The 20,467-nt window shown below is 44.2% G+C and overlaps 2 protein-coding genes across 3 annotated transcripts in view; one reads left to right on the top strand and one right to left on the bottom strand.

The window, feature by feature from the left end:
- Window positions 1-6,919, bottom strand: part of cdk19 (cyclin dependent kinase 19) — a 49,023-nt gene extending 42,104 nt beyond the window's left edge. The window contains exons 1-2 of one of the 2 annotated variants that reach the window (XM_028952981.1): window positions 6,662-6,919; window positions 2,284-2,359 (exon numbers count right to left, since the gene is read on the bottom strand). In XM_028952981.1, the coding sequence (XP_028808814.1) occupies window positions 2,284-2,359; window positions 6,662-6,789 (204 nt within the window). In that variant the 5' untranslated portion in view covers window positions 6,790-6,919. The remainder of the gene's footprint in view (window positions 1-2,283; window positions 2,360-6,661) is intronic. The other variant, XM_028952982.1, reaches the window with a different exon arrangement.
- Window positions 6,920-7,734: 815 nt separating this feature from the next.
- amd1 (adenosylmethionine decarboxylase 1) lies at window positions 7,735-19,509 on the top strand. The gene is made up of 9 exons (XM_028953375.1): window positions 7,735-8,080; window positions 14,967-15,053; window positions 16,577-16,703; window positions 17,475-17,577; window positions 17,652-17,694; window positions 17,782-17,926; window positions 18,275-18,367; window positions 18,466-18,621; window positions 18,711-19,509. Exons 1-9 carry the CDS (start codon window positions 7,971-7,973, stop codon window positions 18,852-18,854), a joined length of 1,008 nt encoding a protein of 335 aa, XP_028809208.1. The 5' UTR covers window positions 7,735-7,970; the 3' UTR covers window positions 18,855-19,509.
- Window positions 19,510-20,467: the final 958 nt, after the last annotated feature.

Genomic DNA, 20,467 nt, shown 5'->3' with positions numbered 1-20,467 from the left:
AGATATACTACAAAAAAAATCAAGATCTTAATCTGATTCTCAGTAGGAATCACAAACATGTCAATTCAACAGCTACGAGATGCTAACTAGCGATGCTATTTCCTAATGAGTTGCAAGATAAGAAGATGTAAAATAATGTGGAGCAGCCTTGGGCTTGAGGAAGGCACAAAATAAATAAAATGTATTATATTTATTTCTTTTAGATTTCTTTCATACTTTATCAGAGTTCCCACAGGGCTATTTAATTCAGATCATCTTATGATCTTGGCTCTCTGACAGACCTTTATAAAGCTCATTAAGTTGTTAATGGCTGCAACGTTATGTGCGAACTGTGAGAACATAGACGGGAGAATATTATTATGGAATAAAAACATTTTATGTTTTTATGGTTGCCACATCCATAAATAAATATTTGAGCATGAACAATGCGCTGATACTGTTCTATAAAGCACTCAACTATCAACACAAAAAGGCAACAAGCATTAAACTACAAACTTGTCACAAATGGAGCAAATGTGGTGATCTGCCAATCAAAACATACTACTACATACTACATACATACTACCACCATATACAATTATTTGAAACCTGTGATAAAAATATTCAATAGTTAATACTCAAATTTAAACTGTATTTCAGGCCAAACAGGCCTGTTTATATACAGAAAGTTCATAAAATGGTCTGCTATTTATTTGATCAATATACAGTTAATAAACCAGAATAGTAGCTAATACAACAGTGGTGTGGACCTGATTGTGATCACCCATCCATCATTACAAACGTCCCTCTTGCGCCATATGGCAGGTATGTAAGGTTGTGCTAGGTTCTAGGAGATTGGGTTTTTGTCTCGGTCCTTCATTCGCAGTTTATTGTGAAGTTGTCACTCTAACATCCTTTTTATGCTGTAATCCCATTAGCTACATTTAAATTACCTTTCCTTTAAATTAGGGCTGTCAAAATGCTAATTGAATAATTCTGAACAGCTACACATCACCCAATTCAAAGTTAACGAGAAGTGGCTCTGTTGATGCTTTCGTTGTGTATGTGTGCCTCTGAGCCTCTTTCACACACTTGTAACGCAGTGTAACATTTAAAAAATATGTAGTGTGCTTTAGTCTTAGAATTAAGTGTAATGAGTTGATATTGGGGTCCTATTGTTGATATTGGGGTCGATCCTGAAAATGATGTCATGTACTGGTTCATTTGTATCGGAATGTGTATCAGTATCTGAAGTATCAGCTGTCTGCTCACTCAAGTCTTTCCAGATTCTGGAAGCTTCTCTCAACGTGTAGGCATTAGGCCATGGCCTATTCAGGGAGAGGCCACCGTGCTTGTTCTAGAGGACAATACATATGGGCAAGTAAAGACTCTCCATATCAATTAGGTATGCGTTGCACAGAGCCTGTTTGTCCACATAACAAGACTGACCTCCGTCCCCAAAGAATGCTTGGAGATTCAGGAAAATCTCAGATAATCCCCTCTGTCATTCCTTTCATTTAGATGAATTTTGATGGCCTAGATGATCATTTATTAGTCCCACAAGTGGGAAATTTACATTGTCAAGGCTGGAAGTGGACCGTACAAAATAAGAGCAGCAAAAGCCAACAGCACAGACACTATGTCTCTTGACTAAATAGTCCTAGAATAGCAAAATAAAACAGTGAATTTGAGTTGTAAAAATAATATATGCACAAAAGATGTATATACTGGTACTAGACCAGTACTTTATAACAATGATGTACTTGGTCATAATGAGCACGCCCCATGTGATATATTACATTCAATTGACATTCACGACATTCAGCACGTTCACATCACGAAGGAGCCTCTAAGACGGAGAAATGCCAGCCATTGTGCAACATGCCAAATGTCATTTGTCATCAATTACACACACAACAGAAATAAACAGAACAATGCCAGAGAACACACCTCCCGCCCATTTATCCCTTCATGCTTTAAACGCTGCTAAAAATGCAACTTATGCAACTTAAGATCCCTTCCTAGGATAATGGCTGAAATGCTCTTCAGCAACTGTCAGGCAGAAAGGAAACAGAGCCCGAACCAGAAGACCAAACCCTTTTCTGACACAAAGCAGCATCCCTTGCTCTGTGAAATGCGAAGAAGTGGATTTGTGTGGCAACACCGTGCAACTTTCATGCCACATAAACAAACATCCCTCTTACACTTACACTCTCACGGCGCATTAGCATAGTTGATTTGCATAAAAAGAACAGATATGACATTGGTGACATTAAAACACAGCCCTATGAGAGCTGGACTTACTGCGATCTCCCTGCAAGCGGACATCGATATTCCAGTGCCTTCAATTTGTTTCAGTGCATATTCCTTCTCGTCTTTCCTGAGGAGGCAAAAGACAAAAAGGACAAAGGGGTGAAACCCTGGACCACCTCTTTTTCTTTTGGTATTATTGCCACCACTGGAACTTCCGGTTCGTATAAAACCCAGTACCAAAGGTTCCGGTCATCTTTCTTGTTGCCACACATATTCTGGATCAATAAATCGATATAGTGTTTAGCGATTGTGTATAATCTGGTATTGATTATCATTAGGGGGACTGAACACGCATTCACGCATTCACTCATAACTCACTATCCAGAAGCACTAAATCCAGAATTTAGGGCTGCTTGATTTTGCCCAGAACAATAGTCTTGATTATCACCATTATGACCTTTATTGAACTTTAACAGTGAAAGAATTTTGCATTTTAACAGTTCTGTTCGTAATTACAGCAACAGATAAAAAAGAGAAATAACTACAATGCTAAACGTAACAGAATATCAGTTACGTTTAGTCGGATCACGTTAAATCGGCCCAGATATACATTGAACAGCAGAAAATAAGTAAAAGGTCCCACGACTGTGCAGTGGCCACCACTGCGGCGTCACACCTCCGAGATTGGGCATTCGAATCTAAATCTCCCCAACTTGGCTCTGTGTGACACCGTCCAAGGGGTTGCGCACTAGGCGGCAACTCTAAATCGCTCTTAGGTGTGAGTGAATGGTGTGTGTGTGTCTGTGGGTACGTGGCCCACTTCGTGATTCCGACCCCCACTAGCAGCACTAGAGTTCAGGGTCATAGAGAGGCAGTGTATATGCAGAGCAAAATTGACATATTATCAAGCACAGCAGTGTAACAACAATACGAAAGATGGGGTCAAGGATCACCATCTGGCCAGAAGGCAACAGGATTACAAAAACGGGATTAAATAGGACCGGACGTTCTATTGAACTGGGCTATGCACACAGCCTATACAACACAGTCACAAACAGCAGCAGCAACGTCATAAATACAGGGCACAAGGTGAAAACCCGCAAAGTGCCCTGAGGTGCCCTCATTCACGTTCGGCAGAGGGATATTTACACCACACTTGCAATGCAATAATGTCTTCGCGGCATCTTATTCCCAGTAGTCGCATTGACTATTGACTATATAAAATGTCTATATAACAAAGTACGGTTTAGTTCCTGCTAGGACTCGAATTTGTAGTGCAATTGAAAGTTGCCCTTAAAGTGTAGCTGTCGGCCACCAGATCAGGATGGCGTACCCGGCACGCGCGTTGTCCCTTCCCGCCGCCTGTCATTAGTTGTATACTCTGGCTAAAGGCCGCCACAGTCACTGCCGCATCCGTTGCGGAGACTTTCTTCTTTTTGAGGGCGCCTTGGGCATTTCTTTTGCTTTTCTTCTACACCATTGGGATGTTCCTGTAAGTTTGCCACCGGGGTGGCAGGCTTTTGAACCAGGCGAGCCGCCTGTTATATATATCTCCTATATATCTCCTGTTATATATATGCATATATGCACGCACAGACACACACACACATATATATTCTGTTATCAATTTGGAGTTTAAATGTATGTATGTGTGTGTGTGTGTCTGTGCGTGCATACATATGTATATATATATATAACAGGAGATTCTAGCAGTCCACAGCTCAATTAAAAAAATTTTTTTGCACAAACAATGGTCTAAAATGAAAGTGATGTGATTGTCATTATGAAACACTGCAGCACATCACACGGTGACACATCGAAATGTGTCCTCCGCTTTTAACCATCACCCTGCCTGTCATGTGCAGACATGACAGGCGCCCGGGGAGCAGTGTGTGGGGACGTGTATGTTGTCAGTGGCACCTTGGAGGTTCGGGATTACGGCTTCTGATTACGGGGCCGCTTCCTTAACCGCTAGGACACCACTGAACCATAAATATGGCAAGATAAGATGAACTCTGCTTAATGATCAAGTTAAACTGTGCAGCTGGGAAGGGAAAAGCAGCAAGCTGGTCCACACCGTTTGGAAAGAAAAACAAAAAGACGAGGTTGCACTTGCCTGTTCGCTTACGACTTGCATAAGAGGGAGAGTGAATTACAGCTGTTACAGGCGTTCGCATCTGATTAGGAGCTGGCCAGTCGCCAGGGCAGGAAGGTCAGACGCACGGGCCCTCGGGTGGCCCGACGTGACTTGAGGCTTAGCCCTGTGACGTCACGTTTTTTTCTTTTTTGCCACGGGGACGGTGGCAGGTTGGTGTCGTCACATGCCGACGTAGCAAGACAGAGTCTTTGGTTACGTGATCTGCAGAACGAATCTGCAGTAGATCTGTGTGAAAGTGAAGGCGTCGGTTGCTTGTTGGCCCTGTGGGTTAAGCAGCATGTAATCTGTAGGCGAGAAGCTCCTTCAAGTCTCTTTTTAAGTGCTTCTGAAATCCAATTGGCCTTTATTGGCAAATAATACCCAATATTACCTTAATTTGGGGTATTTATTAGAAAACAGTGGGCCAGAAAGAATGCATTCGTTAAAACCCCATTAATTAAATTACACCGAGCCCACGAGGCAAATCTATGAATGCATTTGCATTCAGAATTTTTTTTTTTCTTTTTCTAATACCAGACAGCAGGTCCTCAGAGGAACTCCTGCTGTTTGTGTCTTAATCGTCCGACGTGGCCCAGATCCTTTTCTCCAAAACAGAAACCAGTTCCTCAGAGGAGCTCTGGCTGTATCTTTATCAACATTATTTTTCCGTGCGTAGCACGTCCTGTTCTATTGGTATTGATAATTACCAGTATTCATTATTAATATTAATATAGCTTCTCCAACAAGCACTTAGTAAACGCCGTGGTCAAAATAGGGCAGCACTAATAAAATATATATTATTGTTGCCATGGTTGGGCGAGGTTTCAGAACAGTCAGTAGCGGCATCACGCACTGCATGTTCAGGTGCCATCGGAACCTGTCTCAGCCACTGCTGGTCATGGACAATAATGTGCGAACATCCAAGGCTTTTTATTCATTCACAGAAAAACGTATCTAGATGGGCAGCAATAAAAAAACGTTTAATACTTTTTACGAAAAGTGGAACTTTTCCTGTGTATATGGATGCCTAGTTTTTTTATTTAGTAATATGGTTAATGGGAAGTGAAGCTTGTATGTATGTTAAAATGTAACTTTATGGAGAAATGACTGATTGGTTGATTGATTGATGAGGGTTGGTAGTAGCCTACTGGGTAAAACTCTCACCTATGAATCAGAAGACCCAGGATCAAACCCCACTTACTACCACTGTGTCCCTGAGTGTCCCCAGGGGGACTTGTCCCTGTAACTACTGATTGTAAGTTGCTCTGGATAAGGGCATCTGATCAATTCTGCAAATGTAAATGCACAGGTGTGTTACAACTGTGTTGTACAGTTGTCTGATAATTTGTGTTATTATCATGTCATGATTTTTACGGCCACATCTCCAGTCTGTGCACATCCTTGCCGAACATGTCACAATGTTATCACACTGCAGCAACTATTATGAAAAAAAAAATCACAGGTATTCCACAGTGTAAAATAGACTCGCTCACTGTTAGTCTGAATTATTCCCGAGTGTAATAAAGTGATAACTCTGACTCATATTTCCTGACAGTACATTCTAAAACTCGGTCCCAACTTCAATTGTGCCTCATAGTGAATCATGTTGGTAACGATTGGTAACTAGGTAATGATACACAATACATATTTAATAATGTATGCATATACATTCTCAGCAAAGCTTAAAGCAAAAGTTAAGATGAAGAGAGCAGGCCTGTAGGAATCCAAGCTACTTTAAACACACACACACACACACACACACACACACACTCTCGGTTTCATAAAAGCGCGGACGTGCTGTTATGACCGAAGCGTTGAGTTGTCATCCTGTCAAGAGTTGAACCTCCACCGCAGCTTCATCACAACGCGACTCGGTCCGCGGATCGAGCTCTTCACGCCGCGGGTTAACAACCACGATAACGATCATAGAACATTTGTTGTTGTTGTTGTTGTGTTTTAACGGCGTGACGTTTTGTTTTGTTTTGTTTTAAATCGCGCTGCGCCGCGAACCTGGCGACAGGGATAAAAAGAACCAGAGCCCGCCGCGGTGCTGCCGTGAGGGGGGGAGGACCGTCGTGAGTGAGGGAGAGAGGGAGTGCGCACACGAAAACAAAAACAGTTCGGGGCAGAGTACAGGCGGTTCAAAAGCAGCCCGTGGCCAACCTGCAAAAAGCAAATTACACGCATTCGGTCTGGGTCTTTTCTCCCCCCCCCCCATTAGTATCATCTCCTGTCGCGTTTTAGTCGCGCAGCTGCGTCCAGGGATATAAGAACATATTCTGGTTCTCTTACCCGTCTTTGCGTTTAGCTTTATAAACGTGCCCGTAGGTTCCTCGACCCACTTTGCAACCTTCATATTCGAACAGATCTTCCACTCTCTCCCGTTCGGCCGCGAGCTTTGTTTTGAAGTCGTAATCCATTTCAACCCATAAATATATCTTAAGTTACAATAAAATAAAATATTAATTATTACATGCATTAATTAAATAATCTGATCGTTTTATTCCCCCACCATTTCCTTGTTTGGGATTTTGGTCTGCTCCGCTTAATGTTCACTGGCTCGTTGACGTTTTTTTATTGCCGCGAGTGGCATTGTGGGAAATGAAGTCTTTTGCAGCTCAAAGTCGCAGGAACGTGGACGGAGGTCCGTTGCAATGTAAAACTACAATCCTCATATCATGCAGCGGTTACTGCACTTGCGTAGTGATCTGGGGTTTCAAAAATGTAGAATCAATGTTGGGCTTTATTGTATGTAAATATGTTATTAATTTATATATATTTACATATATTTGATATATATGTATATACACACACACACACACACACATATATATATAAATATATATACACACACACATATACATATATGTATTAATATATGCATATATATGTATATGTGTGTGTGCGTGTGTGTGTATATATATAGAGAGAGAGACAGATATATAGATGTTTGTTTTCGTTCATTTTTTACTGTCATTTTCACTGTTAACATTCCATTTGACTTATTCGTGTATTTATTTATTTTTTGATAGTTGCCCTCATTATATAGTATTCTTGGTTAAGGTGATATTGTTTAGGTGATGTTATAATGTTTACGTGATATTATAAGATACAAGATATTACAAGACATGTGTATTAAACCAATTCTTGTTTTTCTTTTAGATTACAGTACAAGCCCGCCATAAGCATCTCCACTCCCAGTAGAAAAAAAAAAAGAGGCGGTACCCAACCTTGGCGAGATTGGCGTCGGTCACGGCCAGTCGGAGCCCGCGCCCGGGCCAGGCTCGCGCGTGATTGGCCGACGCCGGCGATGACGCAGGGCCCCGGCCATTAAAACCGCGGCGCACGCGGCCGTCCGCGCTCTACACAGTATGGCCGGCGACATTAGCTAGCGCTCGCTCACAGTGTTCTCTGTAAAAGGGGAAGACGGCTGAAGTAAACCAAGGAAAACATACCTGCACCTGAAGGACAGCTAAAGGACTGTGCTCAAGACCCTTAAATTATATACCACCAAGCCGAGGACTAATTGGACTGAGGAGAAAGCGACAATATTAATAATAAACAAGCTATTATTTCTGTTGTTGGTGTCTGTTGTCTCACCATGGAAGAGAACGGTGCACACTTCTTCGAGGGGACCGAGAAGCTGCTGGAGGTGTGGTTCTCCCGGCAGGACGAGACCAAAGGAACCGGGGACCTCCGCACCATCCCAAGGTTGGTCGCCCGCTAACTTGTGCGCGCCGCCCGGTGCAGCTGTCCGGGGGCCGCGGGTTGTCGCGTCTCGTTTCCCGGACGTGCGTGGAATGTCGCGATCGGCGGCGTCTCCACGCGGCCCCCCTCTTCCGCTCCCCATTCATTCTCTCGGCCCGTCGCTCCTGCGGCGTGCCGGGGCTGATCCTCTGCGGCCCGCTGCGGTTGTCGGCGCACGGCCTTCGCTGTGACCGTTCCCGTGTCGATCCATTTATTTGTTAGTGTACGTTTTGGGTTTGTCACCGGCTGGTCCCACGACGGGCCGCTCCGCGGCTCCGTGTTGCTCAACAGCGCGGTTCGGAGCCCTCGCCGTGGGTGTAGCCCAATCGAGTGCGCACGGCTTTTCTTCGCCCCCCCCCCCCCTCCTCAAAAGCTCACTTTTCGATCCGTGGGGTTCCTAAAACCCCCTGTTTTCTAAACGCTAACGCGTCCCATGCAGTCTCGACGCTGCGTGCTTCTCGCAGGGCCGGCCGCGTCCCCCCCTCCGTTCTCCGCTTGACGTGACGCATGTGGGCCCGAGCATGTGGCAGTGCCCGCCGCAGTCCGCAGCGTTTCCCCTTGAAGATTTACTACGTCTGCGGCGCGCCGGTGATGTCGGGGTGCGCGATCGGTGGCCCCGACACCCCCCCCCCCCTCGTCGCGGGGCTGCGCGATAACATTGATCGACAAGTTTTCGCAAAGTCGTGTTACGAAATTGGCGTTAACGTTTCATTTAGTTCGCTCAGATCGATATATTGTACGCCGTTATGTTTCCTTTCGCGGCCTATTTCTAATGGTTGGTGTTTTTACTATAATTTATTTGATTTTGTTTTTTTTTTAGTAACAATTTCTCAGTTACCTTATTGGTCACGTTTTGCGTCTGACACGTTCTCCTCCCTTGTCCCCTGATTGGCCGAAATGCGCCGGGCTGCGGCCAATCAGCGGCTTTTGGGGAAGATGTGATTCTTCACGTCTGTTCCTGTGATCCAATCACGGCCGGACCGCAGGGACCCGCGCTGCGGGTTTTTACATTCAGCAGCAGAAACGCCACGAATCACGTGATTGGATTGGCTGTTTGGGTTTCATGTTTGTGATTGGTCATCCTTAAGATGACACCATCATCCTGCTATAATTGTACAGGTTTATGCTTTTAAATGTATCGCCAAATAGCAATTAAATAAAAAATCTTTAATATTATTGTCATTAAACTGTCATCCCCAAAAATATCCCCTGATGTAATCAATACTGCAGCGGTGTGAGAGTACAAGCTCGTATGTCCAAGTCTTTTAATAAATGTGAAGTCGGTCAAGGCCCCCCTTCCACCTCTGCGTTCCGTTTAATCCAGTTTCGTAGTACGCCCACAACCGGGGACACGCCAGTCCATCCCCTCCGTTCCGAGGTGCGAGCTTTGCGTGTTCCTAGAAGCGCCTGGCCATGGAGTTCTCCGAGAAGCCAAGTGGGTCGTTGAACCCGACTGCCTCTGTGGTGCCGCTGCGCTAGTTGTGAACAGACGATTCCTTAAATTAAGTTATTATTTCGTGGCAATTGCCCTCCGCCATTTGGTGATACGATTCAATATTGAACCAGGGCCCCTGCTCAAATATAGGCATCGGGCTACATGGCCATTTTAAACTGCCATAGTATGAATCAAGGAATTTCTTGTTATTTTATCAAATATATAACCATTAACAGAATATACAGCATAAACTATTTATGTAACTATGTTTGTAACTGCAAAATGTTTTTCAAGTTGTCTGTTTCTGTAGTGCAGAGGACCTACGCAGAAATTCTTGAGATTTTTCGTGAAACCGGTCGTTGACCTTTTGTATTTTAAGTTGCCTACATTTAAGTGGCCACTGCATGCCCACTAATTATCATAATAGAATGTGAAGGCTGTGTAAAAGTGCTTTGCTCTGTTCACATTTTCTCCTCGACAGGCAGGCATCCATTGAATTAAAAAAAAAATATTCATGAAAATATTGCTTTCAATTAAATTTGTTTCATGCAAATGAACAAATTTAGGCCCAGCACTTGTTTTTCAAGGTTTGTATGATAATTTAAGCGTCTCTATCCCCAGCTCTCATAACCACCCGAGTTTGGGAAACTTTACATTTTATGTAAAAAGGAAACGATGGCGAATTTCTGATATGCAGGTAGTCACTCAAACCAGATGTAATTTATCATGTATTCGTCTTATTAGCAGATGTTAAATAGCATATTAACTATTAATAACTGTCTAGTACTTTTCAGCGAAAATGTGTTTTTTTTTTTTTTGCGTAAAACCTTCGATGCAATGCCCACGCGCTCCGCTGCGGCAGTGCCAGTAGGGGTGACGGCGGGTATTGGTTTACAGCCCAGCAAAGATTAATGGCTCAGGCAGGCGCTGTTTGTGGGTCACGGGCAGCGGGTGCCTGCCAATGTCCAAATAAGTACACAAGGGCATCTGATTCACAAATCTCTCATTGCCTGGTCCCTGAAATGAGTTGACTTCATATGGCAACATAAAAAACCCAGACTGCAGCGCGTACCTGCCAGAAAACTTCACTTCAGCTTCTAATGCTGTCGTAATTAGGTTTGAGCATTTAACTTGGGGCAAAGGCGAATGCTGGAATGAATTCAAAGATTTAAAAATAGCATTTTAATGAAGTTTATTTTTGGTCGTAATTTTTATCTGTATTAAATTTATCACTATGGCCATACCTTGCTGTTTGGATATTGTATACATTTCAAGAATCTATTCAAGCTAGACGACCAAGTAAAGGCAGAAATGTACTTACTGTTACATTACATTTATAGCATTTATCAGACGCCCTTATCCAGAGCAACTTGCAATCAGTATTTACAGGGACAGTCCCCCCCTGGAGACGCTCAGGGTTAAGTGTCTTGCTCAGGGACACAATGGTAGTAAATGGGATTTGAACCTGGGTCTTCTGGTTCATAGGCGAGTGGGTTACCCGCTAGGCTACCACCACCCTGTGTACGTACGTACAGCCACGATATGAATCATGGTGTTCTTTGAAATTGAAGTGATTGTCTTCACTTTCAGTGATTGTCATTGTGATACACGGTGACTCAACGAAATGTGTCCTCTGTATTTAACAATCACCCTTGGTGAGGCCACCACTGCCCCTAGTTAAAGCTCACAGCACCTGGTATTCCGAGGCAGTCTCACATCCAAGTACTAACCAGGCCCAACCCTCCTTAGCTTCCGAGATCGGTCGTTCTTCAGCTGGTATGGCCATAGGCATCAGTTTTTGTGCACATTCTCAAAAGATTAATAGAAGGTATACAGAGATTCTATACCTGCGTAAGGTAATAGGGTCAGCACTCAAAAGGTGACTATTTTAAGATATAAGTGTTTGTTTGCATTTGGTTTGCAGCTATGACACTGACCCCTAGTGGTAAGGAGTACACACTACAGGTTACTATGCACAGTACGGACGCAACGTACGGATACACATGCGTAGCTCACAGCAAGTATATTTCTGGCTTAACTGGTGACCCAGTTGGTTTGAGCGTGACACATCGCCCAGCCCTGTGTCTGCTATTGAATATCTCTGCCTCGTTTGAGGACTGTTCTGCTAGATTGCTTCTATTTCGGTTTCTTGCTTTCACACTTACTCTTTTCTGGCCTCCGAGAAGTGGTGTCCATGTAAGTTCGCAGCGGACACTCGTATGCAAGTCGCTTAGCTTTGTCTTGAGTCAGTGTTTGGCCGTGAGAGATGATGCAACTTTTTTTGTTTGTTTTATGAAAAAATTTTTTTTTTCTAATGAAACTGCTTCAACGGAAATCATGCACTGTCTGACCCCTCAAGGCATATGTCTGCTTTCCTTTTATGTATGGAAAAAATGTATGTTTATATTTGTGTTAATGTGTTGAAGCGATACAGCGACTGTGGAGGTGGTAATAATGTATAAAATAATAGTTTAAAATGAAAATCTTTAAGACCACTTAAACAGACTTTGATACATTGCTGATTATTTTATAAATGTTTAGCATGTCATATAACCTCAAAGTTCTTCTTTGTGATTCTTGAAGAATTGACCTTATGGCCCCCATGTTTTTCAGCAGTTCTATTTCTCTTCTTCCTTTATCAGTAAGCCTTGCATAAACGCAGAAATACAGATGAAATTATCTTTATTCGCCATTTGCATTGAGAATAAATGTGCCTGTAGTAGGGTCAATATCGAGTCTCAGATATTAATCGATACTAAAATTTTGTATAACTTCGATTTTAGCACTTGTATCGATACTTTTATTCCAGTTTGCTAAATTCACCGGCAGATGACCGCAATTTTCAACAGGAAATGCAGTGAGCCGCCCCTCCCCCGCCTACCTGGAGGACCCAGTGTTTACATGAGAAACACACCAAGAAATTTTAAAAAGCAAGAGCACTGTCTGGAAGTATTTTGGTTCGATTCGGAATCAATTTTTAATAATTTTTGTTTGGGTCTGGTCGAGCTTGCACGGTTAATAATCGAGTCCGCAAACACGATCTTCCGGTCTATAAAACCTATCCTTTCCGTATGATTTGCTGCTTGTAAATTTGTTTTGGTGATTGGTAGGAGTGTTTCACATGTTGTAAATTTTGTGTTAGTAAATAATAATTTGATTTAATTGCAGTTTGCTTGTAGAGCATGCAAAGATAGCCAGGCTTTTAAAAAGCTGTCCTTTCCAGGCATTTATTGCTTAACGCACCTATATATTTTACTTCTGCAGCATAAGAAGTGAAGTCCTTTTTTTTTTAATATACATAAAATAAGTTTCTTTGTGTTATTCATGTATTTATTATTTATCAATTTGTTTATTAATTTTTTGTTAGTAATATTTCAGATTTTTTTTATTTAAAAAAAGTTAAGTTCCTGTTTTTTTTTGTTTTTTTTATCTTCTCCCTGTATTATCAAAAATAATATTGACTATCGAGTACCATTCTTAGTATCGAATCGAATTAGTATTGAATTTGAAATTTCAGTGTCGTGACTAGCCTAGCTTGTAGTTTTATGTAGCACCATACCATCTCACAGGGACAGTCCTCCTGGAGCAATTTAGGGTTAAGTGTCTTGCTCATGCGATTTATACGATCTTGAATGCTGATCACCAAGACAGAGCAGAATTTAATCGCGATCAGTCTTGGGCATTTTTCATAATCATGTTGAAAGTGGTCAGTGGTAGCCTATAGGGGGCAGTGGTGACCTAGCGGTTAAGGGAGCGGAATTTTGCCGGTTCGAATGCCGATCCTCCATGGTGCCACTGAGCAAAGCACAGTCCCCACACACTGCTCCCCGGGCGCCTGTCACGGCTGCCCACTGCTCACCAAGGGTGATGGTTAAAAGCAGAAGACACAATTTGTTGTGTCACCGTGTGCTGTGCTGCAGTGTAATACGATGACAATAACTTCACTTTCACATCCTAAGTCTCCACGCAAATTGAATAAAATATCCGGGAAACTAGACCAATCAAAAAAGAGCATGCAGGCAAGACCATAACGTGTACATCGTGCACTAGAGACACAAAACTTGGGGCTTCTGTTGTCTGCAAATCTTTTTATGATAACTTTAAAAATTGATCACTAGTATTGGTTCTGTGGAGCATCACAGAAAGGGAGAATTCCCTTTAAAAAATATAACTATATTTCACTTGATGTTTTTCCAAGTTTTTGCAGGTTGGGATGTCGGGGCTGCTGAGGTGTTTGAATATGGAAGCAATACACACAGCACCATTTGACGTGGTTCTCTGCGCAAAGCTATCAAAGAGCGAAATTGCTGAAAATGGGGCCAAGGAGGGCAGGGGTAGTCATGGTTTTATATGTTAATAAAAAAAAAAAAAATTCTCTGGGGTCTTCGATTTCAGTATTTCAATATCAATAAATCGCCAAGTCACAGTACAACTTTCTTTGTGGCCTCTCCCTGATAATGAACTTGCTGCACTGCTGGGCAGCCTCCTTTGAGGTCGCCTTTGAAATACGGCCCCTCGGCTCCCCGCCGCAGCTGTCCTTGAGCTGCGAGTGCGAGGGCTGCCTGCCAACAGCCTGGACGCCGACTAGGCCCTCAGCATGCAGCCACACCACCGTGGCTCACCGCCGACAGCCGAGAATCAATTCCTCTGTGTGCTTCCTGGCAGGCAGGTCCCTGCCATATCCCGCTCCTTAAGACTGCAGGAGGAGTGCTTGCTCGTGTGGATTTGATGGCTTCGGTCTTGTCTGCGATAACGAGTCGCTGACTCGACTGTTGTCCAGGAGCGATGGTTTGTGCAAACAAGTCTTTAGTCAAAAGTTCCCTGCCGAGATGTCCGGTGATCTTTTTAAACTCTAACCAGCTCTGGACAGTTATTCAATCTTTTTTTTTTTTTTTTTTTTTGGTCCAGTTTTTAATATGCCCAGCAAAGGTGCAACTTATACATTCAATGCATATAAACTGATGTAAAACAGCCACTCTGGCATTGAGAAATAATCTTCACTGGCCATGTTCCACATCAATAAAATGGAGGTCTAAATAAGACTTTACCGCGGGTATATGGTCATTATTCATTTTTCATTGCCTTTCTGGTCGGCCGCTACAATTTGAAGGTGAGCACCAAACCCAGAAATAGCACTGGAATTCTGATGACCAGCAACGTGTTGTCAGATGCAGGTTCTCATTTGAAAGCTAGAGCTTGCCGCATGATATGCCATTACATAATGTCCATTGTGACACGTATGCTGAAGGCATTGCCAATACTCCTTGCTCCACTTACATGGTAATAATGTTTATTCGCCGCAAAATGTAATGTTGAAAAATGCCTCGTGTTGATCCGTCCTTTTTATGAGTCGCTCTATAAACCTGGAATTTTAATAAAATTTGCAACACTAATGTGGTTGTTTGCATTTTGCAGGTTTGAGTGGGACAAACTTCTGGAGAATGTGCATTGTTTGATCATTAGTGTGACAAAAACTGACAAGCAGGAAGCTTATATACTCAGGTGAGTAATCCATCCCAACACAGTCACCTTGCTGTGCCCCTCTTCACTTTCTCCGACAGATTAGAAGGCAAGGATTAGACTGTTCGCCTAATCGTCTCGTTAGAAACGACCCCGGCGCTGCCGGGGCTGCGGGGCGTGGCGCGACGCGGACCGAAGCGCCAGCCCCGCGCTTTGTTCTGACTCATCCTCTGACTCTGCACACACGACAAAGGACAAACAGTCGGGGGATGGGCTAGGTTGGCTATTCTCCTGCGGAGACCTTCTGACCCCTGAATCAGCGCTGTGCTTGATTTCTAATAGTCAGGGGCCGGGCTTTTAAAGAATGCAGCGTACGCGTCTGACTGGGTGAAAGGTCAAGTCAGAGCGGCCTCGTCTTCTGTGAGGCCTTACGGCAATGGCCGGATACCCTGACATTCGGTCTGGCAGGGTGAGGCTGGAGGCGAATGATCCAGCATTATCAACCTCACTTTAATCTGGAATCCAGTCGTTTTAGTTCTTTCCGTGCTGGAAAAACGGGTGGGGTCCTGTTTTAGGGCTCTTATTTTAAGATGTGCTGGTCTGGGTTGTGGTTGTGGGCCGCCATTGTAACCAGTAAGCGCCGAACCCCTCCCTCAGGTATACAGCTCTAGATTCTTATGAAAAACACTTGCGGAAAATGTCAAAATAGAAAAACAATAAAGCTTAAATAGCTGAACGTCATAACATAAATAATAATAAAAATTCTTATCTTAAGAAGGTCTCCACTGTCAAAACAGGTTGAGAATAAGTCCACTGCAATGGTTCTCAAACCTGTCCTTGTTTGGTGAGATTTGGTGAACTGATCTAATCAGCAGCTAATCGTGTTGAACAATGTGGTGAGATGCAACAAATAATTCAGCTGGAAAGGCAGCTTTACCTTCATCGCTGGATTTGTATTAGTTCATGCATTATTGCAAAAATACACTTTAGCGGTTCCAGTAAGGCTTTGTGGGCGCAATTTTGTTAGATGCTCGACGTACCGGTTGGCTCCGCACCAATGGCTACATTTTTAATGCGCGACTGACCATTATGCGATGGGACAAGCCGCGAATGCACAGAGTCTCTTCTCGTCATGTTGGGAGTGGTGGTTAAATGAACGAACGAATCCTTTTCAGTTTCAGCTTAAGGCCCATTACTTCATGTGCTTTTTCACCCTTGAGGGGCCGACATCCTCTGGTGCAAGTAAATGGACGTCACCCCTTGGCTTAAACGTCACCGACAAGCACATCTAGAAACAGATCCTCTGAGACGAGGGTACACTAATCTCTTTGGTCTTACTGTCTGATTAGGCGTGCCCAGGACAGGCCAGCGTTTAGAAGGATCATTTAGGTCAGACCTGTTCGGTACAGTCTGTCTCGTCACACTGTCAGCAGCGAGAAAAGCCACGCTACAGTTCGTTTAATCGGGGTGACCAGCACCCCGATTGACTTGGGCTTGTGCCCTTGCTGGATGTGCGGTCTCCTGTGACTGAGCAGTAATTTGTGTTCTTCGTTCTTCTTTTGCAGTGAGAGTAGCATGTTTGTCTCCAAGAGACGTTTCATTTTGAAGACATGTGGTACCACCCTCTTACTACAAGCGCTGGTGCCCCTGCTGGAGCTTGCCCGAGAGTACAGTGGCTTTGATGCCATCGAGGTGAGCATCACACAAACCTGCACTCGTAGCATTAAGAGCATGCAATGCCGGTGCAAGGCCTGAAGGAGAAAGCCAAAAAAAAACAAAAACAATGATGCTCGTGGAGACGTGCATATGCACTTCAGTAATCACAATTGTTCAAGTAGGAGTTGAACCAGTCTAAAAATGGGCCTGAAAGTCCATCCTGGTTCTGCTGTTGTCGACAACTTTATGAGCTCTGAACACACAAGATGGACAAGCTGCTCAAGTCTCTGTCCACTCTCAGGCCACGTTGTACCTGAGTAAGTATTGTGCTACATGGTATGCCTGGACGCTTACTCCGGTTTTACAGAGGCAAAATGAAGTAAAGAGGAATCAAGATTTCTCACACCTCCTGTGGTCAGCCATTTTGACTATTATATTATGTTTAGGACAGAAGATGATAGTGAGCTGAAAACCAGTCAGAAAAAAGGTTAATCAACTGGTCGAAGACGCCTTGAAGGTTTCATGAGTGACATAGTTCATATGGTAGTTACGGGAAGCTGAGAATGAAGATCTCCTGCTCCAGTGTATGAGGTCCAGTGTTCTCCATGATTAAAGTACAAATGACTTGGTGGTGGTAATTATTGTAATTGTATAACTTTAAGGACCGCTGAGACAGTCTTAGTTTTTATTGGACAGGTTTGGTAGATTTGAATTTAAGTGGCCAGTAAGACTGAGGAAGACTCTGAAGAATTGTGAAGGTTGACTTTTTGGTAACTTTCTTCACCCCTCCTATTTGGTTCCGTACAGAATTTCTTCTATTCTCGTAAGAACTTCATGAAGCCCAGCCATCAGGAGTTCCCTCACCGGAACTTCCAGGAGGAGGTGGAATTTCTGAGCCAGATATTCCCAAGTAAGTTTGTGCTGCTGTCCTGAGCGCATTGCTCTCCTGTGATGCCGGTCCTGACCGTATTCGTCTTCCCTCAGATGGAGCCGCCTACTGTATGGGACGTCTGAACTCTGACTGCTGGTAAGGTTTTCCTTTCAGCGCTCACGTGTGTGTTTGAAAATTCCAAGTCATTGAAGAGTCTCACAGCCCATCCCCTGTCCCCGTCAGGTACCTCTTTACTCTGGATCTGCCGGAGTATTGGGAGAACAAGCATGCAGACCAGACCCTGGAAGTTCTGATGAGTGACCTCGACCCAGCGGTGATGGACCAGTTCTACATGAAAGATGGTGTTTCTGCAAATGATGTCACTCGTGTAAGAACAATTAATGTGTGTTGGATTATGATGTACCTGAGAAGTAGTACTGCCAGGCCGCCACACGTCCCCCCCGTCCCCCTATGTGTTAAGTTACACTACAAACGTTGTGCAAAATTCTGCCAATTAGACCAGCAACGTTGTGCAAAATTCCGATGTTGTAAACAAAACATATCCTCATTTGTTTAGCTTGTTCATCTGAAGGCTGTGACTGTGCTGCAGAATTTATAGTTATAAAAGCTATATGCCATGAAACACCGTTTTTACACAATATGATATGAAGCATGGATAATGCAATAAATGTTCATGAACCAAAACATGTCCGAATAATTAACTTTCCACCCACAGATGAGTGGAATACGTGACCTGATAACAGGTTCTGTGATTGATGCCACAATGTTCAACCCTTGTGGATACTCAATGAATGGAATGAAAACAGATGTAAGTCAAACCTAAAAGTGTACTGCATTTACCTGAATGCTTTTACATGGTCCAGCGTGTTATTTACAGTCTCTCTCTCCCCTCCTCCGGTCACGCAGGGAACTTACTGGACAATCCACATCACTCCGGAGCCCGAGTTCTCTTACGTTAGCTTCGAAACAAACCTCTCCCAGACATCCTATGATGATCTCATCCAGAAGGTTGTGGATGTCTTCAAGCCAGGGAAATTTGTGACGACCCTCTTTGTGAATCAGGTACGGTCTCCGCGATTCGGAATGGATTTTTAAGGCCAGATCAGATTTAAAAAATGTCTTATTGCTACACGCCTTGCTTGTCTCCGCAGAGCTCCAAATGTCGCAGTGTCTTCTCTTCCGCCCAGAAACTCGAGGGCTACAAACGCCTGGATCGCCAGTTGGCCCAGTTCAACGATTACAATTTTGTCTTTAATAGTTACGCCAAGAACCGCCAGCAGAACCAGCAGAGCTGAACAAAAGAAATGAAGAAAAAGCGTAAAAAGAAAGCCGGCGGCCGGGAGCGAACACCCGACCGCCAGCTTCCTCCTCCTCCTCCTCCTCCTCCTCCTCCTGTAGCTCGTCTTCTGCCGTTCCGTGTCGAGGTTCTCGGCTGTGGCGACCGTCACACCGCGGGCACTAGTTTAACCCCCTCGAGTTTGAACCATATGCATTACTGTACCTACGACTTAGCTCTCTTGCATGCAAGCTCTCCTGTCTGTTTAGATATTCTAGCTCATTCTTGCTGTGATCTTGAAGTGCATGTGGAAGAATTAAACAGGCTCTGTGCGAGGCAGTGTGACCCCTGCCCCCGTGGCCCCTTCCTGCAGGTCTCCCCCCTCATCCCCCACAGACAGGGCTTCCGAGCCCACTAGGTTTGGGCCCTGACATGCTCTTGTTGGCCGTGCACATTGCGTGGGGCCTGTCTGCCCGCTTAACCTCTTTACCCACGCCCCTCACCGGGTACTAATTAATATTAACCAAGACCCCACTGTTGCGTAAAGCGAGACAGTTATTTCCTACGGACTGTTACACAGAGTTTACTTCTCCTAATGCTTCAACGGTTGTGAATCATAATTTAAAAAAAAAAAAAAAGTCATATTACATAAGGTACTTAACCCAGAATTGCACTAATAGTGACTTTTGGGGCGTCACTTGTAGCCCCGGGGGAGGACCTCCCGCTTTTAGGCGGGCCATAAATTCCTGTAATCAGGTCAAAATGCCCTCGCTTACTCAGCTTCAGGCTCCCCCCCCCCCCCCCTGCCAAACCCCACCCCGCCCCCAGCAGTGGTCCGGTTTTGAAGCGGGCCTAAAAATAGCCCGCTTTCTCCCGAGCTCCAGTCACCGAAATAAAGCGCAAGCCTGCTGATGTCAGGAGGCGACGTGCAGGCCCCCCCAGCACTTTAATGCCCTCGCAGCTGCTCCCACAGTGCGCTGCACCCACCCGGGGGTCTCTTACAGGTACCCCTCATTTACCCCCTGAGTTTTACCCTCGTCGGCCGCGAGAGACACTGTCGAAGTTGAATGTAGCTTTAATTTTGCTTTTAAAGCTCCACATCTTGAATGTAGAAGGCTTTTTTTTTTTTTTTTTTAATTTAAATTTACTAAAGGGATTCTTCCAGGTCCGGAACGGGCTTGGATCTGCGAATGTACTACTGAAGACCTTACGCAGGTCAGGACTAAACCCCTGTGCCGTCCAGATTATGGTTTCCCTCTTCGGAGGCGGCCCACTCTTCTTCCCAGAATGGTCCTCACAACCACTGTTCACAACCACTGTATCTACCCCCCCCCCCCAACACAGCCCTCAACTGGAATAATGAATCAGACTTTTGCTTACAGCGCTTGTCCAGCGAAGCATTTTTCTTTTTCGCAACAATGTACATCCACCTCTGTCCCTCTCTCCCTCTGTCCTCTTGTTTTTCTCTTTCTTTCTCTCCCGTCACGTAAGAGAAACCGGTAACCCACACAATGGGGAGCCCACCAATCAGAGCATGCCAGGGTCATCCCGGATCATTCCACACCGAACCGACGCATAAAACTGCTGTTTTATTAATTTTGTCAGCAGACAAAATCTTTTTACAGTGAACCA

The sequence above is a fragment of the Denticeps clupeoides genome, chromosome 14 (assembly GCF_900700375.1).
Source record: "Denticeps clupeoides chromosome 14, fDenClu1.1, whole genome shotgun sequence".
In the NCBI taxonomy this organism is placed as follows: domain Eukaryota; kingdom Metazoa; phylum Chordata; class Actinopteri; order Clupeiformes; family Denticipitidae; genus Denticeps; species Denticeps clupeoides.
Note: the sequence above shows the minus strand (reverse complement) of the source record. Positions and strands in the feature narration are given on the sequence as shown.

Coding starts and splice junctions, on each gene's coding strand:
- amd1 (XM_028953375.1), top strand. CDS start 7,971: ATGGAAGAGAACGGTGCACACTTCTTCGAGGGGACCGAGAAGCTGCTG. Junction 17,578..17,651: donor TCTGAGCCAGATATTCCCAA/GTAAGTTTGTGC, acceptor GTCTTCCCTCAG/ATGGAGCCGCCTACTGTATG. Junction 18,368..18,465: donor TGAATGGAATGAAAACAGAT/GTAAGTCAAACC, acceptor CCGGTCACGCAG/GGAACTTACTGGACAATCCA.